At 39.6% G+C, this 12,819-nt stretch overlaps 1 protein-coding gene and 1 pseudogene across 8 annotated transcripts in view; both read right to left on the reverse strand.

Moving 5' to 3' along the window:
- The window catches only part of USP7 (ubiquitin specific peptidase 7), a 207,065-nt gene that overhangs the window by 148,315 nt on the left and 45,931 nt on the right, over positions 1–12,819 (reverse strand). For all 8 annotated transcript variants that reach the window (XM_085891982.1, XM_085891988.1, XM_085891983.1 and 5 more), the window contains exon 4: positions 3,998–4,136. In XM_085891982.1, the coding sequence (XP_085748108.1) occupies positions 3,998–4,136 (139 nt within the window). The remainder of the gene's footprint in view (positions 1–3,997; positions 4,137–12,819) is intronic.
- On the reverse strand, positions 8,048–8,186 carry LOC147021715 (signal recognition particle RNA; annotated as a pseudogene).

The raw sequence follows: 12,819 nt of genomic DNA on the forward strand, positions 1-12,819 counted from the left end.
TATACCCAAGCTCATTTTTGTCTTTTCCTCCTTTGGTCTCGCATGGTCCACATCCTCGCGTAGCCGGAAAGTTATCCCCCAAAATCTGCTTTTTAGCCTGTGCGTACTTGGCAGCTCCGCTTGGCTGAACCTGATATGGTAAATAACACAAGTACGCATCAAGGGCGCGATTCCCTGATAAGGCGACCATGTGTTCCTCGTAAACAGTTGTCAGACAGAGGACACTGGGTCACATGATCAAATTATTGGCATTTGCATTCGATTAGCAACCCGCCGTGACACAAAGTTATTCGTGTGCGACGGCCTGCGATTCCGTGAGTTCGGGGAGGAACCAGGGATAGCTCCCCCCCCTTTTGTCCCACCCACGACAACATTATACATATATATATATATATATATATATATATATATATATATATATATATATATATATATATATATATATATATATATATATATATATATATATATATATATATATATATATATGCTAGGGTGGTCCAAAATCATAAGGGAAAAATTCAAAATTTGAATATTCTTGGGGCATGTTGATTATTTTGTTCTACCTGACTAGAAAATACTCCTGGCCAAATTTGCCACAGTTCCAAAAATATTTAGGGGTCCATCAAGAGGAAGGAAGTTGTTACATCCGGTGGGAGAGAAGAAGTCAGTGGGAGAGAGGGAGATGTCAGTTGAGCTTTCGGTTCGCTGTCGGTCGGTGTTAAAAGTACTCTTTTATTTTTCTTTTTTTTTAATCTCTAATTTTTTTCTTCTTCTTTTTGATTCCCAGAGTGAGTGAGTATGGCGTGTTCTACACGGAAAAGCACGGAACGGTTCCTCTTGGATCAACCATTGGAGAAATTCACCGACTGCCAGTTGCCCACTGCCCACTGAGAACATTTTATGCTCTTTCCTTTCATTTTTCCTATTAGTATTGTGACATTATAATGAATCCGTTGAGAGACTTTGATGGACCCCTAAACCACCTCCAAATCTGCTAATTTTTGTTTATTTGCGTTTTTCAACGTCAGGAACGATTTGGCAAACATGCCCGCCAGAAATTCAAACTTTCATTTTTTTGGACCACCCTAATATATACATACATATGTGTTGAGATCAGACCCTATTAATGAAGTGGGTACCAAGAAGCAAGTGCCACATCAGCTATTGCTGGATGCATCGTGACCAAGAGGAAATGCTTGCCACACATTAACCTGTCTGTGGTACAGAAAACAGGCAGCCCAAACAATTTTGAATTTAAATGAGAGCAAAGTATCCACTGCGTGTGTGGTCAGGTCAGTCTTTTGGGACTACACTGGTAACATGTATCCCAGTGCTACCTGCCACATGGTCAGGATGTCAGTGACTAAACTGACACCCTTCGGCTAAACCTCGGCTGCAGAGAACATCCACAGACAAATTGCACATCATGCCCTTCAAGTCTCAAATCTGGCTTTGTGAGTGGGGAGGGTTACTGACACACTGCCAGGACTAAAACCAACACCTGACAAAGGGCAGCCATCCAGTAAGAGGATGGTGTCTCCTAAAAAAACTCCCATCTGGATTGGACTGGCTTGTGACAACTCAGATAGCTGAGAGGGGGTAGTGGAACCTTTGATGAAACCCTTGGCTAGTCTTAGCCAATGGTAACTATCCAAAGGCGGATGAGCTAGTATTAGCCAACGGCAACCACAAAACTACACCTGTGGAGAATAGGGTCGATATACTGTCGCTGAAGCCATGGAAAGCATATTCCTCTTCTGGTGGATGACACTGCAGTCCAATTCTTCCCCAACCACTGTTGTACCATTTTCATGATACGAGTGGGCGCTGATATTTGTTGTCAGTGCTTATTTGTTTATTGTTTTTAATAAAAAAAATAAGTCGATGGCATGTCCTTGCAAATCCCCACACTTCCCACCTTAAGCAAATGAGAAAGACAGCAAAATGTTCCACCAGGAATGACATCCACCTCCCCCCATTTTTTTCAAAAAGTATGGGTGTAAAAAGGATCTGTGTGATAAAAAGTTGCAGTTCAGTCTATTAAGCACGAGCTCAACTGAGCTACACCCCTCTCCATAGGACTGTACTGCAGCCAATAACGGGAAGTGAATAAAGATCTTCATTTTATAGACAAGTCCACCCCAGAAAGAGAACATCCACAGACACTCATTTTGGGCTTATTGGGCCTCATCAGCATGGAGCAGAAGTTTCGTGTGTGTGTGTGTGTGTGTGTGTGTGTGCGTGCGTGCGTGCGTGCGTGCGTGCGTGTTATGTTGACTGTTATCTCCATAATTCACGTTTCAGAAGGTGGAACAGAGCCCTTCAAGGACTCAAAGTATCCACTTTCGTTTCGGTGAAGATCGTGATTCATGGTATAAGTTGTGTCGTTGTGCTGTTCTGAGTTTTGTCCTGAGGGCTCTTTTCAGGATCGTCACTGAGCCCTGCACAGCCCCCAACTGTAGTTGTGTTCCCAGGGGATGGTTTGTGGGATCTTTGTGAGGTTCTTATCATTCCTGTTGCTCCAATTATCATTGGTACAATTTAGGCATTCTTCGGTATCCAGAATCTTTTCACTTCATTCGTGAGGTCTTGATATTTGGTCATTTTCTTGATTTCTGTGTTATTTAGACAAAAATCACTGGGTACTGAAACCTCAATTAACAATTCCTTATTTTTCTTTTTGTATCTGAGTAATAAGTCCGGTCACAGGGCTTTGTTTTCTGTGTCATTCGTGCATGTCGTGTCCTTGGTCTAGGGCATTTATAATGATTTGTTCTCCATCCCAGTTGAGCTGACCTCTTCTTAGCCATTCCAGTGATCCTTCTTTGTCTATCCCCAATCTGTCTTTTTTATATATTTCCATGCTCTTTTATCATTTTTCCAGTTGTCAATGGACATCTGTTGGTATTTCATATTGTATTTTTATTTTGGCTTTTTTGCAATCGTTGGGGCTGTATTTGCTCATGTTTCGGTTTGGTGCGTGCCACCATCTATTCGCACCTGATTTTGCAAGTTTTGTGCAAGATGAGTGAAAGATACCTTTTCTGGTTTGTTGTCTTCTTGCTTGTATACAAATTGTATTCGGCAGTCTGTTGAACACTTCACGTACTCTGCGAATCCGACAGTCATCACTCTGTGCACTTGATAGAGTTCCATTATGAGCGCCACATTCTTCTTTCCTCGTCAGGTACATTCTAGGAATGCAATGATTTTGTAGAACATTTTGTCGATCGTGAGGAGTTTCCTTGTTCTGATATCGAGTTTTCCGATTTCCACTGGTGGCAAGTTTACTATTCCACAGCTGTATTGGAACACTGGTACTGATAGTTGGTATATGGCTTTGATTTTGTTCCTTGGGGAGAGGTGTTTGTAGGATCATCCTCGTTCTACACATGTATTCTTTGGTAATTGTTTTAGCATTTTTGGTGGCCCTCTTCCACTTCTACTCCAAGGTATTTGTACGATGCTTCGTTGTCCAGCTACTGTTTTGATGTATTTAAGTCGATTTTTATGTTGTCCATTTTTGGTGCGTGCGTGCGTGTGCGTGTGCGCGCGTCCCTCTGGGTGTGTCAAACGTACATAATATATATTTTTGAAAGGACCAGGGCACATGGGCCTGGGAACGGGACAATCTAAAGAGTGCATACTCGAACACAAATAGCACAATTTTTATTTATTTAAGGGATTATAACATATTTGTACCATCCATCTCTATTCCCCATATTTCATAAGGGCATACCTATCTGACTAAGATTTTGATTGCTATGATTATATAAGGGAAATAATGGAATGAAATAAATGAAATGACAAGTAACTATTATACATCCAGGATTATACTCACAATTCTCCCCGATCTAATCTTCCTCCTTCCTTTTCCTCCAATTATTTTGATACAGGAGGTCATATTGAATGACTATTGTTGTTAACCTTTTCCGTTAACTTAATATGAAATGATAAAAAAAAAAGAAAAATAGAAATGATGCAAGAGGCTCACATTGAAAGGCATAAAACTTGAATATCCCCAGTCATTCTCTTTATGGAAGAAGAGATGGCTGATCTTCCTGGTAAAAGACTTCTCCTCATCCTTAACGTTGATCACTTTGAGCACAGCTTGGGCATTGCATGACCATGACCTGTCACAGAACAAACAGCAGCTGAGAGTAAAGAAAATCTTCAACTGTAGTTAATTATAGTCCTTCATTGTGAAAAGAACAAATTCACAATACAAATGAGAAATAAAATTCAAGATATTCTGATCTTCAAATGAAAAAAATTGACCATGATGAATTGGTGGAATGCAAACCTTTACTTCAAAAAGCTGAACATGAATTCAGTAAAACATTTTACCTTTTTCTTGACAATTTACAAGATTTAAAAACTTGGACAAATCACCGAGTTTTATAATACTGATAACATTCTATAGGGCAAGCATGTAATATTTGGAATGAAAAATCTTTTTCAAAGAAAACCCAATTGACCACTTCAGGGAAACGAATACCCTATCCCCTCAACCAATCCCCATTCCAAAAGATCAACCCCCCCGCACAAAACATCACGTGAATTCATGTCTCAGCCAAATAATATGCATATAAATGTTAACAAGCAATGAGAATGCACAGCACAAACAAAACAAACCAAGACAAATCAAACCAATATACAGTACACATAATATCTTGTTCTTCTTTCGGCTGCTCCCGTTAGGGGTCGCCACAGCGGATCATCCGTTATGATCCACAAAATGATTTGGCACAGGTTTTACGCCGGATGCCTTTCCTGACGGAACCCTGGTCACCTCTTACGACACAGGGATATGGTACACCTATTCCAACCGGGGCATACACCGGGCCCAGTATACTGGTACTCACTTCGCCAACCTCGGAAGGATGACAGGTTGAGTCAACCTCCTGGTGTGTATTCATTAAAGCGGCCAACGGGGCTTGAACTTAGGACCTTTTGGATCCCAAGCCGCTACCCTAACCACTACGCCAACAACAGGCTACAGTACACATAATATAAGATGTTCATATTACTGCTGGACCTCGCTATAGGCCCTGTCACACCTTGACGATTGAGCCAGCGTATGCCTGACATATGCAAAATTGGGCTAAAACGCTAGCACACGTCGAATAAGTTATGGGTAAGTTTGTATACGTTAAGAGCATGCTGAAAAACACTGCCATACGTCGTAGTACGCTGGGTTTCATCATTGTACTTTGCGGTTGTCCTCAAATTTTAGCATGCTTGAAATTTTACGACGTATGCCAGCGTATGACTCACACGTTCCGCTACGCTGGCCATAAGTTGTAGGCACGTCATGCGATCGTTGACATACATTACTTGTAAGTTACTCATAAGTCGAAACACGTCGAGGTAATGATTAGCGTACCCAAAACTTATTTATAACCTATGAGTAACGTGTTGTCGGCACGTTTCACGATCGTTGCACACACGTTGAGGCACGTTATGCGAGTGTTGACACACGTCGAGGCACTTTACTTGTAAGTTACTCATAAGTCGAAACACGTCGAGGTAATGTTTAGCGTACCCAAAACTTATTTCTAACCTATGAGTAACGTGCTTTGAACCTATGTGTAACGTACCTCCAACGCATATTGACGTATGTAGACGTATTTGATTGACGTCTTCCGGACGACCACAAAACTTACTGAACGTGTTTCTAATTTACAGCTACTGTATAATGGCATATTAGCAGCGTTTAAAAAACAAAAACAAAAAAAAAACCAATAACTTCCGATATTTCGTCACATGCCGTTACGTCATGTCCGATTGCCTCTTCAGTTTGCTCGTCTTATTCTTAGTTCCTCCTCTGTGAATATTTTCTGTTTGAGGATATTGTCACGTCGACGTCGAAACTTAAAAGCAAATGTCCGAATATATTTTAAAATTCGTGATAGACTTTACAAAAAAATAAAAAATAAAAAATAAAAAAAAACAACAACTTCAGATATTTCGTCACGTGCCTTCACGGAGCCAAGGAGAAAAAAAAGAAAATGTGCCTTGACGGAGAAAATAAGTTTTGGGTCTACGAAACATTACCTCGACGCATTTCAACTTATGAGTAACTTACAAGTAGCTTGTGTCGACGTGTGTCAACGATCGCATATCGTGCCTACAACTTATTCCCAGCGTAGCGGAACGTGCAAGCCATACGACGAGTACGTCGTAAATTTTCAGCATGCTTGAAATTTCACGACGTACTAAACGTACCACGAAATATGACAGCGTACTTCATCGTTTTTCAGCGTACTCTTAACGTATACACAACTTACCCATACCGTATTCGACGTGTGCCAGCGTTTTAGACACATTTTTTCATCGGTCGGCATACGCTGGCTAAATCGTCAAGGTGTGACTGCGATGTTGACACTTCCAATTCTCAGGCGGTTATGATTTAAATCGGCGTGCGGCAGGTTTTTAACAGGCTACGCCACGAGTTTGTCGGCGATACGTGCAGCGCCCTATGCCTAAGTTAAACTATCGTTGGGCATAGGTTGTGAACGCCGACAACAGGCTAAGCATTTGTTGGTATAAGTTATCTATAAGACAACGAAACGTTCTGTGTCTGTTACTAATAAGTTATGCATACGACCAACATGTTAAGAATACGACCAAAACTTAAAAAAAAAACATTAAAATATCAGCGTACGCCAACGTTTAACATACATTTTTATCCCTTGCCATTGCTGGCTAAATCATCAAGGTGTGACAGCACCTTATACACAGGGGATATGCTCCTGAAAATGCCACGAATGTCGGGTATTTGTTTAAAATTTTATTTTGACATGGTCTCGGCTCATGGAAGAGAGATTACACAGAACAAATCAGCCCCTGGAGTACCGGCGGAAAGTGGACGCAGCGACGCGCTGTTCTGGCACATGCTCCCATACCTGACCTGAAATCAGGACACAACATAACAAAGGGAACAGCAGGAGAAAGGGGAAACACCAACATCAAAGCAGAGGGAGAAAGTAGTCTGAGATGGACAAACAACAAGGGATGCAGGTAATGATGAGGGGCAAGGGAGAACGCAAACGGTGGACAATATGGATAAAAAATTGTGTTTGACCAGTTTGTGGTTTTGTCAAGGTCCAAGGAGAGGTAAGAGGCTGCTGCTTGTCTGTCAGAAGGATGAGCAATGTCACGGCAGCGAGTGGAGTCATCAAAGGGATAAAGATGATTTTCCAGAGAGACAGTTCGATCATTGATGAAGATTAGGAATAAGATGGGGGTGAGAAACACTGCCTTGTGGTACTCCAGCCTTGACAGGGAGAGGAAATGAAAGGGTTCCATTGAGAGCCACATGTCGACGATGAGAGGGGAGGTGGTCAGTAATCCAAGAGTGAAGTTCGCCTTGAATTCCATAGGCAGACAGTTTTGAGATGCCATACTGCATCAAAAGCTCGAGTTACGCGAAGGGAGACGGTCCTAATATAATCTCATGTCTAATATTGATGGCCTCTCCCATTGTTGGGAAAGTGGAAGCAGCGTGTTCAAACTAGGGTGACCAGGTCTGAATCCGAATTGATGATCTGAGATGAGGATATTGGAGAAAAGGAATGATTTTCTGTCAACTGTGATGATGGATTCCATGACCTTCTTGATTGGAAGTACAGTAAAATAATTGGGCAGAAGTTAAGTGAATCAGTCTTTGCATCTTTATGTTATGCTGTGATGTTGGCCGATTTGTAATTTCCCTGGTGGATACAAGAGACCAGTTCTAAAGTGTCTGAAAAAAATTATATATAAAAATTATGTATGTATATATATATATATATATATATATATATATATATATATATATATATATATATATATATATATATATATATATATATATATATATATATATATATATATATATATATATATATATATATATATATGTTGTTGTTCATCTTTCAGCTGCTCCCGTTAGGGGTCGCCACAGCGGATCATCCGTTATGATCCGCATACTGATTTGGCACAGGTTTTACGCCGGATGCCCTTCCTGACGCAACCCTGGTCGCCTCTTATGACACAGGGATAAGGATTGGGTTTCGCCATGATTCCGGGCTGCCCTACACTCTCCTCGTGCGGCCAAGCGCAGAGCTCCCGTCCTCAAGCGATCCTCCAACCCAAGCCTCCGAGTAGCCGGATTACAGGCGCACGCCACTACGCCCGGTGTATATATATATATATATATATATATATATATATATATATATATATATATATATATATATATATATATATATATATATATATATATATATATATATATATATATATATATATATATATATATATGTATATATATATATATATATATATATATATATATATATGTATATATATATATATATATATATATATATATATATATATATATATATATATATATATATATATATATATATATATATATATACATATATATATATACATATATATATATATATATATATATATATATATATATATATATATATATATATATATATATATATATATATATATATATATATATATATATATATATATATATATATATATATATATATATATATATATATATATATATATATATATATATATATATATATATATATATATATATATATATATATATATATATATATATATATATATATATATATATATATATATATATATATATATATATATATATATATATATATATATATATATATATATGTATATATATATATATATGTATATATGTATATATGTATATATATATATATGTATATATATATATATATATATATATATATATATATATATATATATATATATATATATATATATATATATATATATATATATATATATATATATATATATATATATATATATATATATATATATATATATATATATATGCCTGGTGTTGGCGCAGTGGTTAGGGCAGCAGCTTGGGATCCAAAAGGTCATGAGTTCAAACGCCGTTGGGCCACTGAATTAATACACGAGGGGGTTGACTCATCCTGTCATCCTTCCGAGGTCGGCGAAGTGAGTACCATACCAGTGTTCTGGGCCGGTGTATACCCCGGTTAAAATAGGTGTACCATATCCCTGTGTCGTAAGAGGCGACCAGGGTTGCGTCAGGAAGGGCATCCGGCATAAAACCTGTGCCAAATCACCATGCGGATCATACGGGTGATCCGCTGTGGAGACCCCTAACGGGAGCAGCCGAGAGAAGAAGATATATATATATATATATATATATATATATATATATATATATATATATATATATATATATATATATATATATATATATATATATATATATATCAAATTCAAATATGCGAAGCATGAATGTCGAAAAAGGTCACACTTTATGACCCACGAATACACGGGGTCCACAAATAGCGAATGGTGGGATCCGACAGTACATAAACTACAGTGCAGTAAACCCTCCAAGAATGCGGGTTTCTCCCAATCACAGGCAACCTATTATGTTCTGATTTAATTTTGTCCAATCGTGGTTTTTGAGCTGAGATGAGTCATTGTTTGCGTCAGCGTGTGTGTTTCCCTCTCATCATGAGCCTTTTGTTGTTTCTTACACACCATTAATTGTAGTAATCAGACCAGCATACGGGAACAAAATTAAATTTAAGAATGAATCGTCATCGAACGGGAAATGATATATGGAGATCCTGTAATAATAGATCTACAAGATCATATAGACCCACAACAGTTAATAATAGCGCCCAAACATAAAACGATGGACAAGATGAATTGTGCCAAAAGGCAGAGAAAGGTTATGACACTGTGCAAAGAAATTGAGGTTTACTGTACACACAAGATGTTCACAGTACATAAAATACAATACACAAAGGATGACTCATGGTACATTTAATACAGTACACACAAGATGATCCACTGTAAGCAAAACAAACAAAAAATATACCATCAGAGATGGGGAATCCCCTGCCATTGAAAAATAATTGAAATCAGATAAGCGGTTTTCCATTTATTACAAAAAACATTTTTTTCAAGATGGCCACCCCAGTCGGCAATCTTGGATCTGGCCACATCCAAAATAAATAGGGTTCTTCCTTTTCAGGTGGTACATGTGTGACCCAAATTTCAAATCGATATGGCGAACAGTTTATGAGTTATCGCACTCACAGCTATAAATGTTGACGCCAAGCCAGCCAGCCGGACGACCGCCCCAGTCGGCCATCTTGGATCCGGCGATGCCCAAAATCAATAGGGTTCTTCCTTTTCAGGTGGTACATGTGTGACCCAAATTTCAAATCGATATGGCGAAAAAACCTTTTTTTCATGATGGCTGCCCAGTCGGCCATCTTGGATCTGGCCACGCCCAAAATCCATTGAGTTCTTCCTTTTCAGATGGTACATGTGTGACCCAAATTTCAAATCGATATGGCGAACAGTTTATGAGTTATCGCACTCACAGCTATAAATGTTGACGCCATAAATGTTGACGCCCAGCCAGCCAGCCGGACGGACGGACCGCCCCAGTCGGCTATCTTGGATCCGGCCAGGCCCAAAATGAATAGGGTTCTTCCTTTTCAGGTGGTACATACATGTGTGACCCAAATTTCAAATCGATATGGCGAACAGTTTATGAGTTATCGCACTTACAGCTATAAATATTGACGCCCAGCCAGCCAGCCAGCCGGACAGACAGCTGGACGGATGACCCGGGTGATAACAATATCCCCCTTCCGCCACGCGGCGGGGGATAAAAAGAAAAAAAAGATAGATAGAAGACCAATGGTCCTGAAGCGCACCTGGCTGGCTACCAAAAAGTGTAGTGAAGGATGGATCAGGGTAAATCTCAGAGCTGGATTTAGAATACACATTTTCGGTCAGGCAGTACTGACATTATGGTCGCAGTTGTGCAAGTCCCCATCTCTGAGCCTCAGTTCGAGATATTTCCCACTTCCGGCATGATGATGTCACTTCCTGTTCTATCAAAAATTTTGATATTTTGTTCCTTCCTTCCTGTTCCTATTTGATAAGGAAGAACTCCAAGGTGTCTACAGTTCATATTTTTCGAGATATTGCCCACTTTCTGTGTTAGGACGTCATTGGTGGCCATATTTGGTTTCAGATAAGCCTATTTTAATCAAACGGTTCAAGAGATGGTCCTTCATAATTTTAAGTTTCGCATTTATCGGTTAAGCAGTTTCAGAGAAGAGGAATTTTAAAGGTTTTCCTTTGATTCAATATGGCTGTAAGGCCACAAAACCAATGATGTTGTTATACAATTATATTTCTTATGTGTAGTCGATCACATATGGAAGTTTCACATCGATCAGTTAAGCAGTTTCAGAGAGGGTTTTCAAAGGTTTTATTATGCTCCAACATGGCTGCCATACCACATGACTGATGACATCTTTGTCAAACTATGTTTCATTTGAGTAGTTGATCACAAACTTAAAGTTTCACATTGATCGGATAAACAGTTTGAGAGAAGAAGATTGTAAAAGTTTTACTGTGATACAAAATGGCAGCCAAACGAGATTGAAATTCAAATACTTTTGGAACCTTTAAACTTTATGATAGCCTATTATAGATGGAAAAAGGGTGGGGGGGATGCCATGAACAAACTTCAGTTCCACAACACCAAAGATCATTTTAGCCAAGTTTAATTACAACCCCACTAGCAGTTTCAGAGAAGTTGGAAGTGCTTACGGATGGACGGATGACATGCCATCCCATAAGCTCACGTGAAATATGTTCCAGGTGAGCTAATAAACAGTACATACAAGGTGATTCGGTCTTTGAGACATATTTTGATCAAACAAAAGCACAAAAAGTAAGCAAAATATTTTTGCATTTTGTTTTTGCAATTCTCTTGCACATATTCATCTTAATGATGGAGAGCGATTTGTACAGGTCTGTATAATACTGTTACGGATATGGCTTAAGTTTATAATAGTTATTTCCAGAGTACATGTTCAGCATAAGCGTACATAATACGTTTTTAACAAGCAGTGTCGAGTTGGTTTTCGTGATGTTTCCTTAGTCTCCCCTCCCAAAACGTTCATGTCGAATCACCTTTGCATTTTCCCACCTTTGTGTTTTATGTAGTTTTCCCAATTGTAATCTGTCATCATGTGTTTTCATTTAATAACAGCAGTGCCAAGGTTCCACACAGCATACATATTGTTACGAATTTGGAAGCCACGAGCACTCAACACACAGGTCCTATAGCTGTTATTTTGATAAGTAAATGTGGAAAGATAGCTCCCCGTCCCTTGTTTAATGGGTAATTAAATGTTCATGCGCTGCAGAGTTATTTTGAAAGGGTTTTTATTATTACATCCTGATAACTACAACACCACCAGCATCACCCTCACCTTCACCTCGCTCTGGCCGACGCCATGGCGACCGTGGGGGGGCAGAGTTCAAGGAGGAGCCTCGCGGCGGCTCTCGCCCAATCAGCGAGATGTGAGGGAGTTTCTCGGAGGTCGTCCAATCACCACAGCCCACACGCAGGATAATGTTCCTCTGCCTGTTTGGAGGGCGGTACGCCAGACGGCCGTCATGCCCCCCCCCCCCCCTTCCAATCAACGGCCTAGGCACCCGTTTTGGCCAATGACAGGGCGACGAGCGCATATTGCGTGCCAAAACCGTCCCGTGAGGGAGAGCAGGGAGGGAGGAGGCGTCCCCTCCCCCCCCCCCTGGACAAGGGTGAATAAGGTTGCGGCGCGATCAAAAAGGAAGAGAGTTTTGGTTGTCGGGACGAGCACTGAATGGAGCTCTCGACTCTGCTCGCGTCTCACTGGCGCCTGGTTCTTCCATCGCTTCTCG

This window comes from Eptatretus burgeri, chromosome 8 (assembly GCF_056783735.1).
Source record: "Eptatretus burgeri isolate ZD-2024b chromosome 8, Ebu_testis_v1, whole genome shotgun sequence".
Lineage (NCBI taxonomy): Eukaryota > Metazoa > Chordata > Myxini > Myxiniformes > Myxinidae > Eptatretus > Eptatretus burgeri.